Raw genomic sequence first — 20,149 nt, 5'->3', positions numbered from 1 at the left:
CCAAAAAACTGTTAAACAAATGAGATTTGAGATTCTTTAAATAGCCACCCTTTGCCATTATGACAACTTTGCACAACCTTGGTATTCTCTCAACCAGCTTCACAAGGTAACCTGGAATGCATTTCAATTAACAGGTGTGCCTTCTTAAAAGTACATTTGTGGAATTTCTTTCCTTCTCAATGCATTTGAGCCAATCAGTTGTGTTGTAACACGGTAGGGGGTATACATAATATCGTCATATTTGGTTAAAAAAACAAGGCCATATTATAGCAACAACAGCTCAAATAAGCAAAGAGAAATGACAGTCCATCATTACATTACATTTTTTTTCGATTGCTAAACGACAGTGGGCACAACTGGAGTCACATGTGCAAAACTCTAACTACAGTCTGCACTACCAACAGTCACCTGAGCTAAACAGTTCACATCACCTGCAAAACTCATTTCAAGCAACACAACTCTTAACACATGGCTCAAAACACGCTCAGTGCAGCCAAACACTAAGCACAACCCTCAATGAGATAACACACACTGTCACTCAGAACACACTGAGAGTAAAAACACTAGCATCAAACACCAATACAGAAAATACAAACTCTTCATCTTTACAGTTTGAACAATTTCAGTGACTTCATACAAAGTAATATTTTCTTCAAAGAAAATAGTGACATTCTTTCACATGATTTCTATATTTTTTTTTAGAACATAACAATTCTTTAAGGTAAATGAAAATTAGTAGTTTGCTTCAATAGTCTGTAGTAATTTACGGAATTACAGTAATGAGAAAAAAAAGGTTGAAACTAAAAGTACATACTGTAATTTGAACAAATAATTGAGGGGCTAATCCTGCCTCTCTCTAGTATCAGGCCACAGGTTTTCTTCAACATCACATCTAATGTTTTCTCTTGCCATGCACCTGGGGATGAACCTTCTGGAGTGCCTTATCCATCCCTGGCAGTCCTCTGGACTCGTGACCTCTGGACTCGTGTCCTCACATCCGGCACGCATGGCTTCCAAAAGAGACATTTGGTCATGTGGGTGGTGACCAAACACTTTCCACCTCCAGGCAGAGAAAAACTCCTCTATTGGGTTGAGGAAGGGTGAATATGCAGGTAGGTACAAAACCATAAATCTGTGATGTGCTGCAAACCAATCTGTGACAGCTGCAGAGTGGTGAAAAGCAACGTTATCGCAAACTATGACAAAAACTTGGGGGTTTCATACTGGCTCCCCCTGTTCTGCTAGGACTAGCTGAGCATAGAGCTGTTTTTGGAAAGCTATAAGCCTTTCTGTGTTGTATAGGCCAATGAGTGGTGTGTTGAGAAGCAAACCATCATTGGCCATTGCAGCACACATGGTGATATTTCCCCCCCTTTGGCCTGGAACCTCCACAGTGGCCCTTTGACCTATAACATTCCTTCCTCTGCGCCGTGTTTTGGCAAGGTTAAATCCAGCATCATTGATAAATACAAATGAATGTGGTCTTTCTTTAGGACTCGAGCAATAGTTGTTGTGCTGACAGAATTAGCATTTTCAAATATATCCTTATCAGCCAGAACTCTATCTTGAATCTCCTGCAGTTTTATTGCATTGTTGACAACAACCATGTCAACAATAGCATTTTCCTGCGCATCTGAAAATATTTTTCCTCTTCCCCCTGTTGTGGGCAGCCTTTGGGTCCTGTTGTAAAAATATATTTTACAGTCAAACTTACTGTAATATATATGTGTAAATATTCTATAATTGCAATACAAAATAGATTCCTGTAATGTTTTCATTTATTGTAAGGATGTAACTCTCACCTGTTTGCACCCTCAACCCTGCCTCTCTCAATGAGAGACCATGGTTCACGACATGGTCTATAAGTGTAGCCCTTATTTCATCTGAAATAACAGCTCTTTGTCTTCTTTGTCTTCCTCCACGCATCTGCCCTCTCCCTCCACCCTTCTCCCTCCACGAACCCATCTTCCTTGTTCCATTTCCAAAATGAGTCTTTCTGAGCTCTACCTATATATACTGTAATATTTGTGTGTGTTCACTAACAAGTCTAAAACAAGACACCTGCTTAGCCTTTCAGCTGAAATTGCAATCAGCAGTCTTTGAAAGGCACAAGGCTGAAATCTATTCCGTTTTGAATGTGTGGTTCACAGTTTTGACAGCAGTGTTTTAGCATTTGAACAAAGTGCTGTAAATCCACAGTGTTGTGCAGGTTGTGGTTAAAGTCATGGGATAAGTGTGTAGAGTTTTGAAAACTGTGTTCAAGCAATGAAAAACGAACAAGAGTTTGGTCCACATGAACTGCTGCTGTGCAGACTGTAGTTAGAGTTTTGCACATGTGACTCCAGTTGTGTCCACTGTCGTTTAGCAATCGAAAAAAACTGTAAGACATAACAGCAACTCAATACGGATCATTTCAAGAACTTTGAAAGTTTCTTCAAGTGCAGTCACAAAAACCACCAAGTCCTATGATGTAACTGGCTCTCATGAGAACTGCAACAGGAATAGAAGACCCAGAGTTACCTCTGCTGCAGAGGATACATTTATTAGAGTTACCAGCCTCAGAAATGGCAGCCCATATAAATGAGAGAGTGTGCAAAGCTGTCATCAAGGCAAAGCGAGGCTATTTGAAGAATCTCAAATTTAAAATATATTTTGATTTGTTTAAACGCTTTTTTTGGTTACTATATGATTCCATATGTGTTGTTTCATTTCATAGTTAAGATAATACAATGTATAAAATAGTGAAAGTAAAGAAAAACCTGTGAATGAGTAGGTGTTCTAAAACTTTTAACCGGTAGCGTATATATATATATATATATATATATTTTAAAGCTCTGTGTCTCCATCAGAACTCAATCGAGGAAATGCTATTTCCTGTGTGTATTAGAGAGCTAGCCTGTGGAGCAAGTGTGTGTGTGTGTGTGTGTGTGCGTGTGTGTGTGTGTGTGTGTGTGTGTGTGTGTGTGTGTGTGTGTGTGTGTGTGTGTGTGTGTGTGTGTGTGTGTGTGTGTGTGTGTGTGTGTGTGTGTGTGTGTGTGTGTGTGTGTGTGTGTGTGTGTGTGTGTGTGAGAGAGAGAGAGAGAGAGAGAGAGAGAGAGAGAGAGAGAGAGAGAGAGAGAGAGAGAGATACAGTACATTTAAACATTCTTGCAAATGTATCAAAAATAAAAACAAAAATATCTTATTTACATAACTATTCAGACCCTTTGCTATGAGACTCGAAATTGAGCTCAGGTGCATCCTGTTTCCATTGATCATCCTTGAGATGCTTCTACAACTTGACTGTAGTCCACCTGTGGTAAATTAAATTGTTTGGACATGATTTGGAAAGGCACACAGCTGTCTATATAATGTCCCACAGTTGACAGTGCATGTCAGAGCAAAAACCAAGCCATGAGGTCGAAGGGATTGTCCGTAGAGCTCGGAGACAGGATTGTGTCGAGACAGATCTGGGAAGGGAACCAAAAGATTTCTACAGCATTGAAGGTCCCAAGGAAACACAGTGGCCTCCATCATTATTAAATGGAAGAAGTTTGGAACCACCAAGACTCTTCCTGGAGCTGGCCACCCGGCCAAACTGAGCATTCAGGGTGGAAGGGCCTTGGTCAGGGAGGTGACCAAGAACCCAATGGTCACTCTGACAGAGCTCCAGAGTTCCTCTCTGGAGATGGGAGAACCTTCCAGAAAGACAACCATCTCTGCAGCACTCCACTAATCAGGCCTTTATGGTAGAATGGCCAGACGGAAGTCACTCCTCAGTAAACGGCACACGACAGCCCGCTTAAAGGAACCTAAAGAACTTACAGACCATGAGAAACAAGATTCTCTGGTCTGATGAAACCAAGATTGACCATAAAATAGCTGTGCAGCGACACTCCCCATCCAACCTGACAGAGCTTGAGAGGATCTGCAGGAGAGAAGAATGGGAGAAACTCTGCAAATACAGGTGTGCCAATATTGTAGCGTCATATCCAAGGAGGCTTGAGGCTGTAATCGCTGCCAAAGGTGCTTCAACAAAGTACTGAGTAAAGGGTTTGAATACTTATGCAAATATGATATTTCCATTTTAAAACATGTAATACATTAGCATAAATGTCTAAAACTGTTTTGCTTTGTCATTATGGGTTATTGTGTGTAGATTGTTGAGGGAAATTTTGTTTTAATATATATTAGAATAAGGCTGTAATGGAACAAAATTTGAAAAAGTCAAGGGGTATGAATACTTTCCGAATGCACTGTATATAGAGAGAGGAAGAGCGAGAGAGGGACACAGTGAGAGAGAGTGTGTGTCTTCTTGAGTGTGTGTGCATACATATGTGTTTGTGTGTGTGAATGCATGTGTTCCTGCGTGTCTTCTCGTGTGTGTGTGTGTGTGTGTGTGTGTGTGTGTGTGTGTGTGTGTGTGTGTGTGTGTGTGTGTGTGTGTGTGTGTGTGTGTGTGTGTGTGTGTGTGTGTGTGTGTGTGTGTGTGTGTGTGTGTGTGTGTGTGTGTGTGCGCGTAAGCGTTTGTGTGTGTAGAGGCAGGATAGGGATCTCAGAAGGGGTTATCTAATCATCAGTCTGATAAACAACCGTGACCTTTCGCATTTGGGGAGAGAGGAGCTGTCACTCTGTTGGAGACACACACTTTACAACCCTGAGAAGGAAGGAGAGGGACTTGGGAGGGGAGGGGAGGGGAGGAGAGGAGAGGGGAGGAGAGGGGGGAGGAGAGAGGAGGGGAGCGGAGGGGGGAGGACAGGGGAGAAAGGAAGGCGAAGAGGGAAGAGGAGGGAGGCGGACAGGGAATAGAATGAAGCGAGAACAGCGGAGAGAGAAAGGAAACAGATGGGGAGAGATGACAGAGTGTTTTTGTTCCGACTACTGCTGTGGGCTCAATGGAGAGCAGTGGAGTGGAGGGGTTGGAGGAACCGTACATAGAGAGCTGTGGTGGCTATATCTGGACATTTGATACAAGCAGCACTTCACAAATTGTAATGTAATATTGTAGCTGAAAGTTCTTAGCCTGGGTACTAGTCTGTTTGTGCCAACAAACATTTGGCATATGACACAGAGTGGAATGTTAGCAAAAAACAGGTCTGGATTTCAGTCTACAAGGATATTTGCCTAGAACAAAAATCTGCAAATGGCTTTTTCTAAAGGTTCAATACTGAGGTCAAAACTCATTTTCCCTAAATATTATAGGGCAGGCTACGTTACCTCCACAGCAAACTGCTGCAGGCCCCCAATGTTGATAGGTCCTTCCTCGGAGGCGAAGAGGTTGCAGCCCCCCACACAGAGCTCCGAGGTGGGGCACACCATCCCACACGTCAGCCCCAGGGGGTTGTCCGACAGGATGGCCTTGGCCGCTCCATAGTAGTTCTGACAGAAACAAATACACACACAGGCATGTTGATATTGCAGCAACACAGTGGAGGTGAAAGAAAGGTACCGGTTGAATTGGTCAACTCTAGAGTAACTATACATACAGTTAAAAACGCATTCATATTTGTGTTAAGGTAAATCATATAAAGGAATTTGACGAAATACAATGTCTATGCATTCCTATGCTGTACGTCCATCAAGAGAAAGCGCTTTCTTGCCTTGTTTGAGATGCTGGTGATGAAGGACTTGATCTCCAGGTTGGTGGGGCAGCTCTTCTGGCATGGTGCATCAGCACATTTCAGACACCTGTGGGGATGAAAACATGATTACATTCACAATATACCAATCACCTAAAAATGACAGTAAATGATTGTTCCAAAGCATTTCAGATACCTCATGTATTATATTTGACTCCAAATAATTTCTCTGTTATGATATGCCCCAGTAATAAGAACAGGCACCACTTTTTGCATCAAAGGCACAGATGATACAATTGTATTAGTAGCCTATGTGAGGTTGTGAAGAGTAACCAATCATCCGACAGTCCTGATTGGACGAAAGAGATGCTGTGTGTGTGTTCAGTGGTAGCCCATGTATCTGATGCTGTCTGGACCGAAAGAATATAACATGTTGCATTTGATTGATTGATGCCAGCAAGCATTAGGCCTCCCTTGATAAAACAATCGTCAAAGAATTAGCCAATCAGCGTTGAGCTGAGCTCAACGAATCTGAACTAAGCATAAATTAATATGTTATGCCACTGGCTGAGATGATTGAAGTTCAATATGTAGCCTAGATGTAGCCTAGTAGACTCTCGTTAACTAGCTCGCTAGCTTAGCTTGTCCATGAGAGGAAGTTAGGCAAGCAAGCATTTTAGCTTGGTAGCCTATGACAACAAAAACTACAAGTGCACTGTATGACAGAGCCATAGACCGCTTTGCCAACACGAAAGAGAGGAGGATGACATTGGCATTCAACTAGTCTGAAAGGAGGGTAAGTCAACATTTGTTGTTTTACTTGCGCCCGCACACGCACGCACGCACGCACGCACGCACGCACGCACGCACGCACGCACGCACGCACGCACGCACGCACACACACACACACACACACACACACACACACACACACACACACACACACACACACACACACACACACACATCAGTACCATGGACAGCCACATGATATTTAGAAACATTGATTGGACTAAATTGTTTTCGGCATCTTGACATTTGCTTTCAGTGTATTAAAGAAAGCCTGTACACTGAGTGTGAAAAACATTAAGAACACATGTTCTTTCCATGACATAGGTGAATCAGGTGAATCTATTTTTAAATCCAGTGTAGGTGAAGGGGAGAGGACAGGTTCAAGAAGGATTTTTAAGCCTTGAGACATTTGTGACATGGATTGTGCATGTGTGCCATTCAGAGGGTGAATGGGCAATACAACGTATTCAAGAGTCCTTGAACAGGGTACGGTATTATGTGCCAGGTGCACCAGTTTGTGTCAAGAACTGCAACACTGCTGGGGTTTTCACACTCAACAGTTTCCTGTGTGTATCAAGAATGGTCCACCACCCAAGGGACATCCAGCCAACTCAATGAATCGAGGCTGTTCTGAGGGCAACTCGGTATTAGGAAGATGTCCTTAATATTTTGTACACTCAATGTAATAGCCTTGTTGATTTGATGATGTTTAAATTGAAATGGTACTGAAATAGCGGAGGCAATGCTCCTGAAGTCTTTGTGCTGACTTGCGATAACTCTCTGGTTCTAAATCAATAGTTGTTTAGTAAAGCTGTCAAAAAACATTAACTTGCTTGACCATACTGTAATTGATATAACGGTTTGTTACATGCAATATTTGCTTTGTGGACTTCACTGGACAGGTGTTGCACTCCGGTTTTGTGATGAAATAAATATATGTGTCATTGAATGTATTCCTCCACTGTGTGACTGTCATCTTTTTGTTGTCACGGCCTTATTGTATGTCACGTGGCATATGAACGAATGGATTATAGAGAAAGCAACGCAATTATCACAACCTCGTTTTATTTTTTACTGGCTTGGCTCAGTGATTTTACCCACACACCGCTACTGGATGCAACTCTAATAACGATTTGAAAAAAGTTGCATGAAAGGCATGTGCTCTCCTCTGTTTCTTGCACAGGCTGCACACACTTCATCAGTCTCTCATTCACAATTTGACACACACTTTTTGAATAATCTCACCAATCAGACTATCGGCAATTTAATCTGGTCTTTACATACAGCCTACTAATACATGTGTGGAATTATTTTTGACTCAGAGTGGCCCACCCCGACAACAACAAAAAGAACTCGAAGTGAATGGAGAAAGCGCTTCCTGTGGCTACGTTTTTAATATACCAGGTAGGCTACACCAGTTGTAAAGTGTATTAATGCGCTTGATTTAAAGAGTTTAGCAATAGATAGGCTATAGCAGCATGAGAAAGCAGGGATCCTCCTTTAAATAGTGGCCAGTCAAAACTCTGCTTTTACACACGATTGTGCAATGACTGGCCTTATAAGAACACATGTATAGGCTCCGTAGGCTTCGGGCTCTCCAACCTCGTTCAAGGGTGTCCTAGGCATATATGCAACACTTACAGTTATCTAGCCACTACATGATGCATGGTGCATGTTGCATGGGGCATGGTGCATGATGCATGATGCAAAAATCTTTCTTGCCTTAGTCTGCACACGCTGGGCATCATTCACAAGTGATAATATTCTCACCAATCAGACTATCCTCAATGTAATCTCGTCTTTACATATACTAACTAACTAACTAATATATATACACATATATATATATATATATATATATATATATATACATATATATATATATACATATATATATATATATATATATATATATATATATATATATATATATATATATATATATATATATATATATATATATATATATATATATATATATATATATATATATATGTGAAATTAGTTTTGATTTAGAATGGGCCATTGTCATGTACCATGGACAGGGGAAAAATACATCCGTATGCACATGGACAGCGAATACAGGACCCTTTACCTGCGGTTCATTTTCGTTCAAGCCAGGTTGGCTACTCCGGTTGTAAAGAGAAGCAATGTGCTGAGTATTAGGAATGTTGAGAAATATATAGAGTAGGCCTAGTTTATAAAAAGCTGATGGATCCTCCTCTTTTTAATAGAGGCCATCACAATTTTCTTACACAATTGCATAGCCTATATACATTTTATACAACATTTACATTTACATTTAAGTCATTTAGCAGACGCTCTTATCCAGAGCGACTTACAAATTGGTGCATTCACCTTATGACATCCAGTGGGACAGTCACTTAACAATAGTGCATCTAAAACTTAGGGGGGGTGGGGTGAGAGGGATTACTTAACCTATCCTAGGTATTCCTTAAAGAGGTGGGGTTTCAGGTGTCTCCGGAAGGTGGTGATTGACTCCGCTGTCCTGGCGTCGTGAGGGAGTTTGTTCCACCATTGGGGGGCCAGGGCAGCGAACAGTTTTGACTGGGCTGAGCGGGAGCTGTACTTCCTCAGTGGTAGGGAGGCGAGCAGGCCAGAGGTGGATGAACGCAGTGCCCTTGTTTGGGTGTAGGGCCTGATCAGAGCCTGGAGGTACTGAGGTGCCGTTCCCCTCACAGCTCCGTAGGCAAGCACCATGGTCTTGTAGCGGATGCGAGCTTCAACTGGAAGCCAGTGGAGAGAACGGAGGAGCGGGGTGACGTGAGAGAACTTGGGAAGGTTGAACACCAGACGGGCTGCGGCGTTCTGGATGAGTTGAAGGGGTTTAATGGCACAGGCAGGGAGCCCAGCCAACAGCGAGTTGCAGTAATCCAGACGGGAGATGACAAGTGCCTGGATTAGGACCTGCGCCGCTTCCTGTGTGAGGCAGGGTCGTACTCTGCGGATATTGTAGAGCATGAACCTACAGGAACGGGCCACCGCCTTGATGTTAGTTGAGAACGACAGGGTGTTGTCCAGGATCACACCAAGGTTCTTGGCGCTCTGGGAGGAGGACACAGTGGAGTTGTCAACCGTGATGGCGAGATCATGGAACGGGCAGTCCTTCCCCGGGAGGAAGAGCAGCTCCGTCTTGCCGAGGTTCAGCTTGAGGTGGTGATCCGTCATCCACACTGATATGTCTGCCAGACATGCAGAGATGCGATTCGCCACCTGGTCATCAGAAGGGGGAAAGGAGAAGATTAATTGTGTGTCGTCTGCATAGCAATGATAAGAGAGACCATGTGAGGTTATGACAGAGCCAAGTGACTTGGTGTATAGCGAGAATAGGAGAGGGCCAAGAACAGAGCCCTGGGGGACACCAGTGGTGAGAGCGCGTGGTGAGGAGACAGATTCTCGCCACGCCACCTGGTAGGAGCGACCTGTCAGGTAGGACGCAATCCAAGCGTGGGCCGCGCCGGAGATGCCCAACTCGGAGAGGGTGGAGAGGAGGATCTGATGGTTCACAGTATCGAAGGCAGCCGATAGATCTAGAAGGATGAGAGCAGAGGAGAAAGAGTTAGCTTTAGCAGTGCGGAGCGCCTCCGTGATACAGAGGAGAGCAGTCTCAGTTGAATGACTCGTCTTGAAACCTGACTGATTTGGATCAAGAAGGTCATTCAGAGAGAGATAGCGGGAGAGCTGGCCAAGGACGGCACGTTCAAGAGTTTTGGAGAGAAAAGAAAGAAGGGATACTGGTCTGTAATTGTTGACATCGGAGGGATCGAGTGTAGGTTTTTTCAGAAGGGGTGCAACTCTCGCTCTCTTGAAGACGGAAGGGACGTAGCCAACGGTCAGGGATGAGTTGATGAGCGAGGTGAGGTAAGGGAGAAGGTCTCCGGAAATGGTCTGGAGAAGAGAGGAGGGGATAGGGTCAAGCGGGCAGGTTGTTGGGCGGTCGGCCGTCACAAGACGCGAGATTTCATCTGGAGAGAGAGGGGAGAAAGAGGTCAGAGCATAGGGTAGGGCAGTGTGAGCAGAACCAGCGGTGTCGTTTGACTTAGCAAACGAGGATCGGATGTCGTCGACCTTCTTTTCAAAATGGTTGACGAAGTCATCTGCAGAGAGGGAGGAGGGGGGGGGGGGCGGAGGATTCAGGAGGGAGGAGAAGGTGGCAAAGAGCTTCCTAGGGTTAGAGGCAGAAGCTTGGAATTTAGCGTGGTAGAAAGTGGCTTTAGCAGCAGAGACAGAGGAGGAAAATGTAGAGAGGAGGGAGTGAAAGGATGCCAGGTCCGCAGGGAGGCGAGTTTTCCTCCATTTCCGCTCGGCTGCCCGGAGCCCTGTTCTGTGAGCTCGCAATGAGTCATCGAGCCACGGAGCGGGAGGGGAGGACCGAGCCGGCCTGGAGGATAGGGGACATAGAGAGTCAAGGGATGCAGAGAGGGAGGAGAGGAGGGTTGAGGAGGCAGAATCAGGAGATAGGTGGGAGAAGGTTTGAGCGGAGGGAAGAGATGATAGGATGGAAGAGGAGAGAGTAGCGGGGGAGAGAGAGCGAAGGTTGGGACGGCGCGATACCATCCGAGTAGGGGCAGTGTGGGAGGTGTTGGATGAGAGCGAGAGGGAAAAGGATACAAGGCAGTGGTCGGAGACTTGGAGGGGAGTTGCAATGAGGTTAGTGGAAGAACAGCATCTAGTAAAGATGAGGTCGAGCGTATTGCCTGCCTTGTGAGTAGGGGGAAGGTGAGAGGGTGAGGTCAAAAGAGGAGAGGAGTGGAAAGAAGGAGGCAGAGAGGAAAGAGTCAAAGGTAGACGTGGGGAGGTTAAAGTCGCCCAGAACTGTGAGAGGTGAGCCGTCCTCAGGAAAGGAGCTTATCAAGGCATCAAGCTCATTGATGAACTCTCCGAGGGAACCTGGAGGGCGATAAATGATAAGGATGTTAAGCTTGAAAGGGCTAGTGACTGTGACAGCATGGAATTCAAAGGAGGCGATAGACAGATGGGTAAGGGGAGAAAGAGAGAATGACCACTTGGGAGAGATGAGGATCCCGGTGCCACCACCCCGCTGACCAGACGCTCTCGGGGTGTGCGAGAACACGTGGGCGGACGAAGAGAGAGCAGTAGGAGTAGCAGTGTTGTCTGTGGTGATCCATGTTTCCGTCAGGGCCAAGAAGTCGAGGGACTGGAGGGAGGCATGGGCTGAGATGAACTCTGCCTTGTTGACCGCAGATTGGCAGTTCCAGAGGCTACCGGAGACCTGGAACTCCACGTGGGTCGTGCGCGCTGGGACCACCAGAGTAGGGTGGCCGCGGCCACGCGGTGAGGAGCGTTTGTATGGTCTGTGCAGAGAGGAGAGAACAGGGATAAACCGACACATAGTTGACAGGCTACAGAAGAGGCTACGCTAATGCAAAGGAGATTGGAATGACAAGTGGACTACACGTCTCGAATGTTCAGAAAGTTAAGCTACGTAGCAAGAATCTTATTGACTAAAATGATTAAAATGATACAGTACTGCTGAAGTAGGCCAGCTGGCAGTGGGTGCGTTGTTGACACTACACTAATCAAGTCGTTCCGTTGAGTGTAATAGTTTCTGCAGTGTTGCTATTCGGGGCTAGCAGGCTAGCTAGCAGTGTTGTTTACGTTACGTTGCGTTAAAAGAACGACAATAGATGGCTAGCGAACCTAGAAAATCGCTCTAGACTACACAATTATCTTTGATACAAAGACGGCTATGTAGCTAGCTAAGTAGCTAGCTACGATCAAACAAATCAAACCGTTGTACTGTAATGAAAATGAAGTGAAAATGTGATACAACCTGTGAATGCGACCGGGTAGTTGAGTTCTATACAGAAGACGTTGGCTAGCGTTGGCTAGCTGTTGGCTAGCTAGCAGAGTCACCTACGTTAAGGACGACAAATAGCTGGCTAGCTAACCTCGGTAAATTAAGATAATCACTCTAAGACTACACACTCTAAACCTAAACAACACAATTATCTTGGATACGATGATACGATGATACGAAGACAGCAAAGACAGCTATGTAGCTAGCTGACACTAAACTAATCAAGTCGTTCAGTTGAGTGTAACAGTTTCTCCAGTGCAGCTAATCAGTGGACGTTAGCTAGCTGGCTAGTGAAGACTAGTGAAGACTACGTTAGGACGGCGAAATACGATAATTACGCAATTATCTTTTGATACAAAGACGGCTATGTAGCTAGCTGAGAAGAAATTGCTAAGATAAGACAAATCAAACCGTTGTGATATAATGAAATATAATGAAAAAGTTATACTACCCGTTGGAGCGACGTGCAGATGCGACCACTCGCGAGTCACTACTGCAGGCAGCTCTAGAGAGAGTCACTACTGAGGGCAGCTCTAGAGAGAGGCACTACTGCGGGCAGCTCTAGACAGAGTCTCTACTGCGGGCAGCTCTAGAGAGAGGCACTACTGCGGGCAGCTCTAGAGAGAGTCACCTAGCTATGCATCAACTAGCTATGAAGAGCTGGCTCTCTCTGCACAACATGTGACCCTATTCTGCTCATTCTTTGAATGCCAGGGCTCTCATGAAGTGTTTGATTAGATTTTCTATTGCATTTGCCTTGATGTCAGAGTGATTAGAGGGACAATAGAGAGCTGAGTACCAGGCCATTAGCGATTGGCCGTTAGTAAGTTTGGTAGGCTACTAATGACCATCAGCGGCATCAGAGCGCAGTTTTGGAGAAGCCTAGTTACCGTGACTCAACGGCCAATGTAGAATTTGACTGCGGTCAAGATTCATGACTGCCGGTGTGGCGGTAATACGTCACCGTAACAGCCTTAAGCCCAAGGTCCAAAAACAAACGACTCCGTAATGGTGGTGGAGATGCCATATTGGTAGACAACAACACGCCGTCGCTAAATTATACATAGGTTAATTTGGCTGGGCCTGATTAAATATTCATGAAGTAACAAAATGGATGCAGCGCTGCCAGTCCTGTCAAACGACAAGACCTCAGAGAGATAGAAAGAGTAAAAGAGAAAGAAAGAAAGCAGGAGGCGGGACTGAGCATGTGTGCCTATGTGAAGCTTGTTTTGTGTTTCCCCTACTAAACTAGTCAAAGTAAACAGCCTTTAAAAATTGACAGGCTTTGGTGAGGATGCATTTTGTGTTTTTTTGTTTGTTTAATTAATTTGCCGTTTCTCTTTACTTTTACCTCATCAAATGAAGATGCATCATTTCCAACACGGGAAAACTTGCAGATGAAATATCCTCTCTATCCCTTTCTTTCTTTCCCTCTACTTTTCACTCTCTCCCTTTTTCTTCCACCCCCCCCTCTCTCTCTCCCTTTCTCTTTCTATTTGTATGGAAACATTGAAACATTAAAACCGCAGATGACACAGCCACAGCAGTCACTTCAGCTTTCCTGACCAGCGGCTCTCCAAAATGTCAAGTGAAAATAACTCACAGGCAATCCTATTTGATCAGGAGTTGTAAATGGTCTGTGGCAGTGCGTGCCAGGATCCTGAGTACCACTAACAAAGGGTCTTTCTCTGAGCCACTCTGAGTAGAACACCTGTGTCTTTTCAGGTCATGATTAAAGGCAGGCACAACACACAGACTTCCAAATGCATTCTTAATCACATTAAATACGAGAGAGAAAATGTGTACCCACAAAGGGTATAGTTCGATGGTTTATCTGGAATCCATCCTTTGTAGTGAACCTGTTGTGAGTGCTCAATAAACATGTAGAAGAGGGGACTGAAATCCACTAATATGACCTCGTAATCACGGCTTGGTTCAAAGTCGATAGATTTACACGGATGTCGCAACTCCCTCAATGTAAACTCCTTAGGTTGAACTTCAAAGGACGAGTTCGCTGAGTGGTTAAGGTGATGGACTACTAATCCATTGTGCTCCGCACACGGGTGTCCGACTCCCAATCCTGTCACACAACTTTTGCTCTTTAGGGGCGGCAGGTAGCCTTGAGGTTAAAGCGTAGGACCAGCAACTGAAAGATTGCTGGTTTGAATACTGGAGCCGACAAGGTGATTTAAAAAAAACAATGTTGCTGTGCCCTTGAGCAAGACACTTGCTCCAGGGGTGCTGTACAATGGCAACTCTGGCTGTGACCCCACTCCCTGATGGTGTCTCGGGGAGTTTCCATTACAGGACAAATATAAGCACCCCCCCACCAAATTAATATTAAATTAAATCACCCTCAACTCAGACAATGCCAACTTTTCAACTTTCTAGAACTATTATAGCTTACTCTCATAGGGATTGGAGCACACACAACACTATCACAAACAACCTTGAGCAGAAACATAAACAAATGCTATCCCAAACTAACCCGGGAGAAAACAAAGACGAAGACAGCGTCATAAAACGACAGAAAAGCGTCCACCCTTAAGGCTGTACTATATCTCAGCACACCAAGGCAATAATACTACAGCCTTTATTACAGAGTGGTAACTATAGCTAAGCCCCCACAGCTTCTTGCACACACACACACACACACACACACACACACACACACACACACACACACACACACACACACACACACACACACACACACACACACACACACACACACACACACACACACACACACACACACACACACACACACACACACACACACACTATAGGTGAGCCCCCTCCCCAGCTTCTGTCTGTCTCAGGACGTCTGATGGATGTCTTCTCACCGCTGCCTCCAGTCTCTTGCATTATTAACCGACCAACCGGGGAATCTCCTCAAACATCACCACTCAAGGGTACCAGCCTTATCTAACCAATCAGAGACAGAGATACAACCTCAGTCACAGTCATAGGAGTAGTCCCGGATCTAGATGACACAGAGCTCTGGATGACAAAAAGCCTATAAAATATTCACCTGATATTGGTCTAATATTCTGAGGGGCCCTACCAGAATTGTATATTACAATTGCTTAAAAACTCAGTACAGAGGGGGGGGGGGGACACCCAAGGACACCTATTTCCATGCTGCACACCTAACTTCCAATGCTTCCCATGGCATCTCTAAACAACTCTTCTCTTTCCTGTGAACACAACAATCAAACAATTCTAGGCTCGTCCTCTCCTTGTTCTCTTTGATTCAGCAGCCTGTTCTATTATTTATGGTGGCTTTGTTTTCAGGTCTTAAGATGTGTGGCAAATGAGCCACAGAGGGAGGTCAACTGGCTCCTGACCCACCATTATACATTCAACTCAGGCTCCTGCATTAGACTCCAACACCTTGTTAGGTTGCCATTGTGGCGCCATCTCCAACTGTTGTCCTGCACTGTGTCTCTCTCTCTCTCTCTGTGTGTGTGTGTGTGTGTGCGTGCATGCGTGCGGTACTCTATACCCTCAAAGCGCATTAACATGTAGCACGTTATGCTATCTGGCTATCTGATACTATTTTGGCTTAGCCCTGGGGATTTGATGGAAGAGAGAGAGAGAGATTATGGCATGTTTAAGGGATGTCAACGTAGCTGTCAGAGCTGTCAGGATGCAGTAGACTGGAGGTCCATAGAGGAAGAAGGTCTACCAGCTGCACACAACGCCTACTAAGCCTGGCCCTGCCATAGGAGACACACACCGTCGATTCTAATGCTAGGACCAACCCCACACCTGCTACCCACAAGGGAGATCTGTGGTGTGTGGGGAGGCGGGTGGTTGGGGGGGGGGGTCTGTATGTTGGGGGTGTGCGAGGTGTGTGTCTGTGTGTATGTGTGTGTGTTCGCCTACAGCAGTGCCTTAATAAAGCATCTTCAGAAGGCAGCTATCCTTTATTGTTCAGCTTTAAATATTCTGTAGGCTGTATGAGGAACGTGTATGAGGAACATCACAAACAATACTCACAGTTTTTAGGCCACATAATGAGACATTACAAAAACAGACGTATATCGCCACATTTTCTCACTTACATTCCTTGAAAGCCATTGAAATGAGTAGGGCACACTCTTTCCACAAAAGTATCATTCCACAATAAACAAATACACCATTACAGACGAGTACTTGGACATGAATGACTTTAAAGTGCTACACAACCTCTTAGAGGACCAAAGACCCTGGGGAAACCCTTCACTCCTTCAGATGGGACAGGGGACACATTATAAAAGCCATCGTCGCCAATCGTCATAATGAGAGCCCTGGGGAACACGCGTGGAGGGACGAGACTGTCCACTCCAAAACCAGGCGCTGTCATCATAATTACACAAACTGCCTTACGACGTGACCAATTAAGACTGGCTTCAGTATGAAATAAACCCTCCTCTTTCTCTCTGTCCGTCCTGCTGTCTATAGCTACTCGTGCTGGGTACGAGGGAAGGGGGAAAATCAGTGGAAAGGGACACTTTTTCTCCTCTTCTTGTCATAATGAATCCACCTTCCTGGTGTGATGCCGAGGAGAAGAGAGGTGGGGGACTTCAGTCGCAGCAGTAATGGAGTCTTTGAGGAAGACGAGGTGTTGCTCTTCCTAATTAGTGACAACGTAATGTCTCAGGGACTAATGATGGCACCTTACTTCAATCACCAGGGATATCAATGCCTTTCAGTGTCTCTGTGTTGAAAGCCTTTTTGTCTGGTCACAACTCACACGTCTCTGATGGGTCCTTAGCAGCTTCAAATGCTCACCGTCGATTTTTACAAAGGAAAAAAAGATGTTCAAAAACGGAGCCAAATGGCAATCCCTCTGCAAAAACACAGCAAATGCTGAAAATAAACTACACGTCAGGGCACATAAGACACACATGAAAATACACCGAAAACATCAAAATACACAGCTAAAAGCAACAATGCGATGTCAAAACAAGCTGACATTGAGGTTAAAGAAAATCAATGTACCAGATTTGGCCAATATTTACTTTTGGACAAAATCTAGATGTCAATATTCTTGTAATGCTTTTTGTATAAAAACAAAATAAAGTCTCATTTTGAGCACATTCTGAATTTGCGGTTAATCGAGATTCACCACAGTAAATTCGAATCGTTCGACAGCCCTAGTATGTAAGGAAGGATAGACTCCTTTATCCCGTTTCAGTTTTGTTTCCATACTGTTCTTTGCTAAATAACCCATGTAAAATCCACCTCACCTTTAATTGTACAACCCTGTTGCAGGCAGTGGCGGCTGCTGTTGGTTGAATACCCGGTGCTAGGAGAGGAGGGGTGGTGGTTGGAGTTTATCAACAAAATAGCATGACAGAAATATGATGCCAAGTTTGATGCCAACTACCAATAGTTTTTGTGAAGATATATAAAGCGATATGTACATTTGAGCATAAATGCATCTATTTCATGTTTGCATGACCAAAACCGAATGACCACTGCTGCCCATGCTGCCACTGAATAGATTAGATTATAGTTTTTAGAACAAGCAGCCAGCTCACAAACAAATTTGTGCACCAGAAGTAGCGAAAATACATGATCTAACTAGGTTATAGATAACGTAATGTCACAAAGCATGATGCACTAGTAACATAACTTTCATTCTCAAATAACTTAATTTTGCAGAGTTAGTCAATAAAAATAATATATACATACATATATACTGTGCCTTCAGAATTATTCAGACCACTTGAATTTTTACACATTTTGTTACGTTACAGCATTATTATGAAATTGATTTTTTTAAAATCTACACAATACCCCATAATGCCAAAGCAAAAACAGGTTGTTAGAAATGTATGCACATTTATAAAAAAATAGAAAACATTAGACCCTTTGCTATGAGACTTGAAGTTGAGCTAAGGTGCATCCTGTTTCCATTGATTTGTAAACGTCTGCTTCCAACTCACACTCTCAAACATGTAGATCCCCTGAACGCAGCTCACTTTCCAGCTCACTTTCCAGCTCACACTCTCAAACACATAGATCCCCTGAACGCAGCTTACTCTCCAGATCCAAATCACCTGAATTATGATCACCTGTTCACACACCTGTATGTCATTATCACACACTATTTAGTTAAGTTCTTTGCACCCCATCGTTGTGAGGTATTGTTTGCTTTGTGACAGACTTCTATTCAGAGCGCTGGTTTTCCCGTAATTTAATCCTCCCATGTATGATAGTTTTTCCCTGCCTCACTAACGACGCCTTTTGCCTATTTGCTACCTGTACTTTAGCCTATCGGATTTCCTGTTATCAACCTATTGCCTGTTCTCCTGGACGACGTTACTAGCCTTTTCCCTGCATGTACTGTTGCCTTTTTGGACCCCCTGTGTATGACCTTCTGCCTGCCCCTGGACCCAGCTACCTGCCTCCTCCTGTGGTCCTTTACCAATAAACACCTGCTGTGCCCTGTGCTTGAAACCGGCTCTCTGTCTCCCATCGTGTTCATTACAGAATACCTCACCAAAAACGACAGATGGACTCAGCAGAGCTGCAGCTACGTCTAGCCCGACAGGAGGGACGAATCGATGAACTGCGAGCTCCTTCACCAGTCCATTCCTGCAGTCCACAGCCTCCTCTTGTTCATCTCCCCCATACCAATGCCTAATAAATACGACAGCTCTCCAGGGAAATGTCAAGGACTTCTCATGCAATGTAACCTGTACATAGACCATCACCCCGATGACTTCAGCACTGACAAAGACAGGGTGGACTTCATCATCTCCCTACTCACAGGCAAAGCTCTGGATTGGGTCACAGCCCTGTGGGCCGCTCAAAGTTCTGATCTGTTCTCTGAATCACGTTTCCACGCCCTCTTCAAGGAGGTGTTCGACCATTCAGTTTCAGGTCGTCACATCGGGGACCTGTTATGTGAGCTGCGACAGGGCTGTCGCTCCACCACTGAGTATGCCCTTGAGTTCCGTACCATGGCTGCTGGCAGTGGATGGAGTGAACCAGCGCTCCTTACAGTCTACCGGAGGGGTCTTAAATCGGGAGTTACAGATCGAACTGGCCTGCAAAGGAGATTTAACAGACCTAAATCAATACTTCCGGATGTCCATATCCATTGGCAACCTACTGGTGAACCGCCGACCTATACAGTTGCCCATGGCCTGTGAGTCTTCCACTCCCTTCGTCCACCATAGTCTAATAGTCCTGAACCCATGCAAATCGGCCGCGCCCCTCTCACACCTTCCGAGAGACATCAGAGGTTACGTGAAAACCTGTGCCTCTATTGTGGAGAGAGTAACCACCTACTCAATAGCTGTCCGATTTGCCCCCCACGAAGGGGTTATCACAGCTCCTCCACTTCCACCAGGGTAAGAACCTTTACATTTTTAAATATTACCAAAAGGCAGTTTGGTATCCCACATCTTCTTTCTGCTAATGGGACCACTCAGTTTGTGGAGGGACTAGTGGACTCTTTCATTGACGAACAATTGGCACACCACTTAAGAGTCAAACTAATCCCTGTTAATCCTCCCATTAGGAGTAATGCGCTGGACTGACAACCTCTCGGAACTGGTCTTGTGACTCGCATGACCGAAAGTATCACCCTTCAGATTGGTCTCCTTCACTCTGTGGTCATTCAGTTAATGGTGTTGTCTTCGCCTAAAGAACCCCTCATCCTCGATCACCCATGGCTAGGCCTTCACGACCCTGCCATCTCCTGGCGGAAAGGAGAACTGCTGTCATGGTCTCCCGCCTGTTTTAAGAACTGCGTCAATCTACTCTGTCGAGCCACCTCCATAGAAGGATCAGAGTCTGCCATTCCAACCCACATCCCACCTGTATAAGCCCAGTTCCAGAGTGTCTTCAGCAAAAAAAGGTGTCCATTCAGCCCCCTCATCGCCCGGAGGACAGCTCGATCGACCTCCTTCCTGGGGCATTGCCCCCTAAGGCTCGGATCTACCCCTTGTCCATC

The 20,149-nt window shown here is 45.0% G+C and overlaps 1 protein-coding gene across 1 annotated transcript in view; it reads right to left on the bottom strand.

Annotated features, from left to right (window-relative positions):
* LOC124009398 (dihydropyrimidine dehydrogenase [NADP(+)]) overlaps positions 1-20,149 on the bottom strand; it is a 144,237-nt gene that overhangs the window by 93,873 nt on the left and 30,215 nt on the right. Inside the window, exons 4-5 of the mRNA XM_046321200.1 lie at positions 5,580-5,667; positions 5,197-5,358 (exon numbers count right to left, since the gene is read on the bottom strand). Of these exons, the coding sequence (XP_046177156.1) occupies positions 5,197-5,358; positions 5,580-5,667 (250 nt within the window). The remainder of the gene's footprint in view (positions 1-5,196; positions 5,359-5,579; positions 5,668-20,149) is intronic.

Source organism: Oncorhynchus gorbuscha, linkage group LG22 (genome assembly GCF_021184085.1).
Source record: "Oncorhynchus gorbuscha isolate QuinsamMale2020 ecotype Even-year linkage group LG22, OgorEven_v1.0, whole genome shotgun sequence".
Classification (NCBI taxonomy): domain Eukaryota; kingdom Metazoa; phylum Chordata; class Actinopteri; order Salmoniformes; family Salmonidae; genus Oncorhynchus; species Oncorhynchus gorbuscha.
The sequence above is the reverse complement of the archived record's forward strand: the minus strand, read 5'-3'. Positions and strand labels throughout refer to the sequence as shown.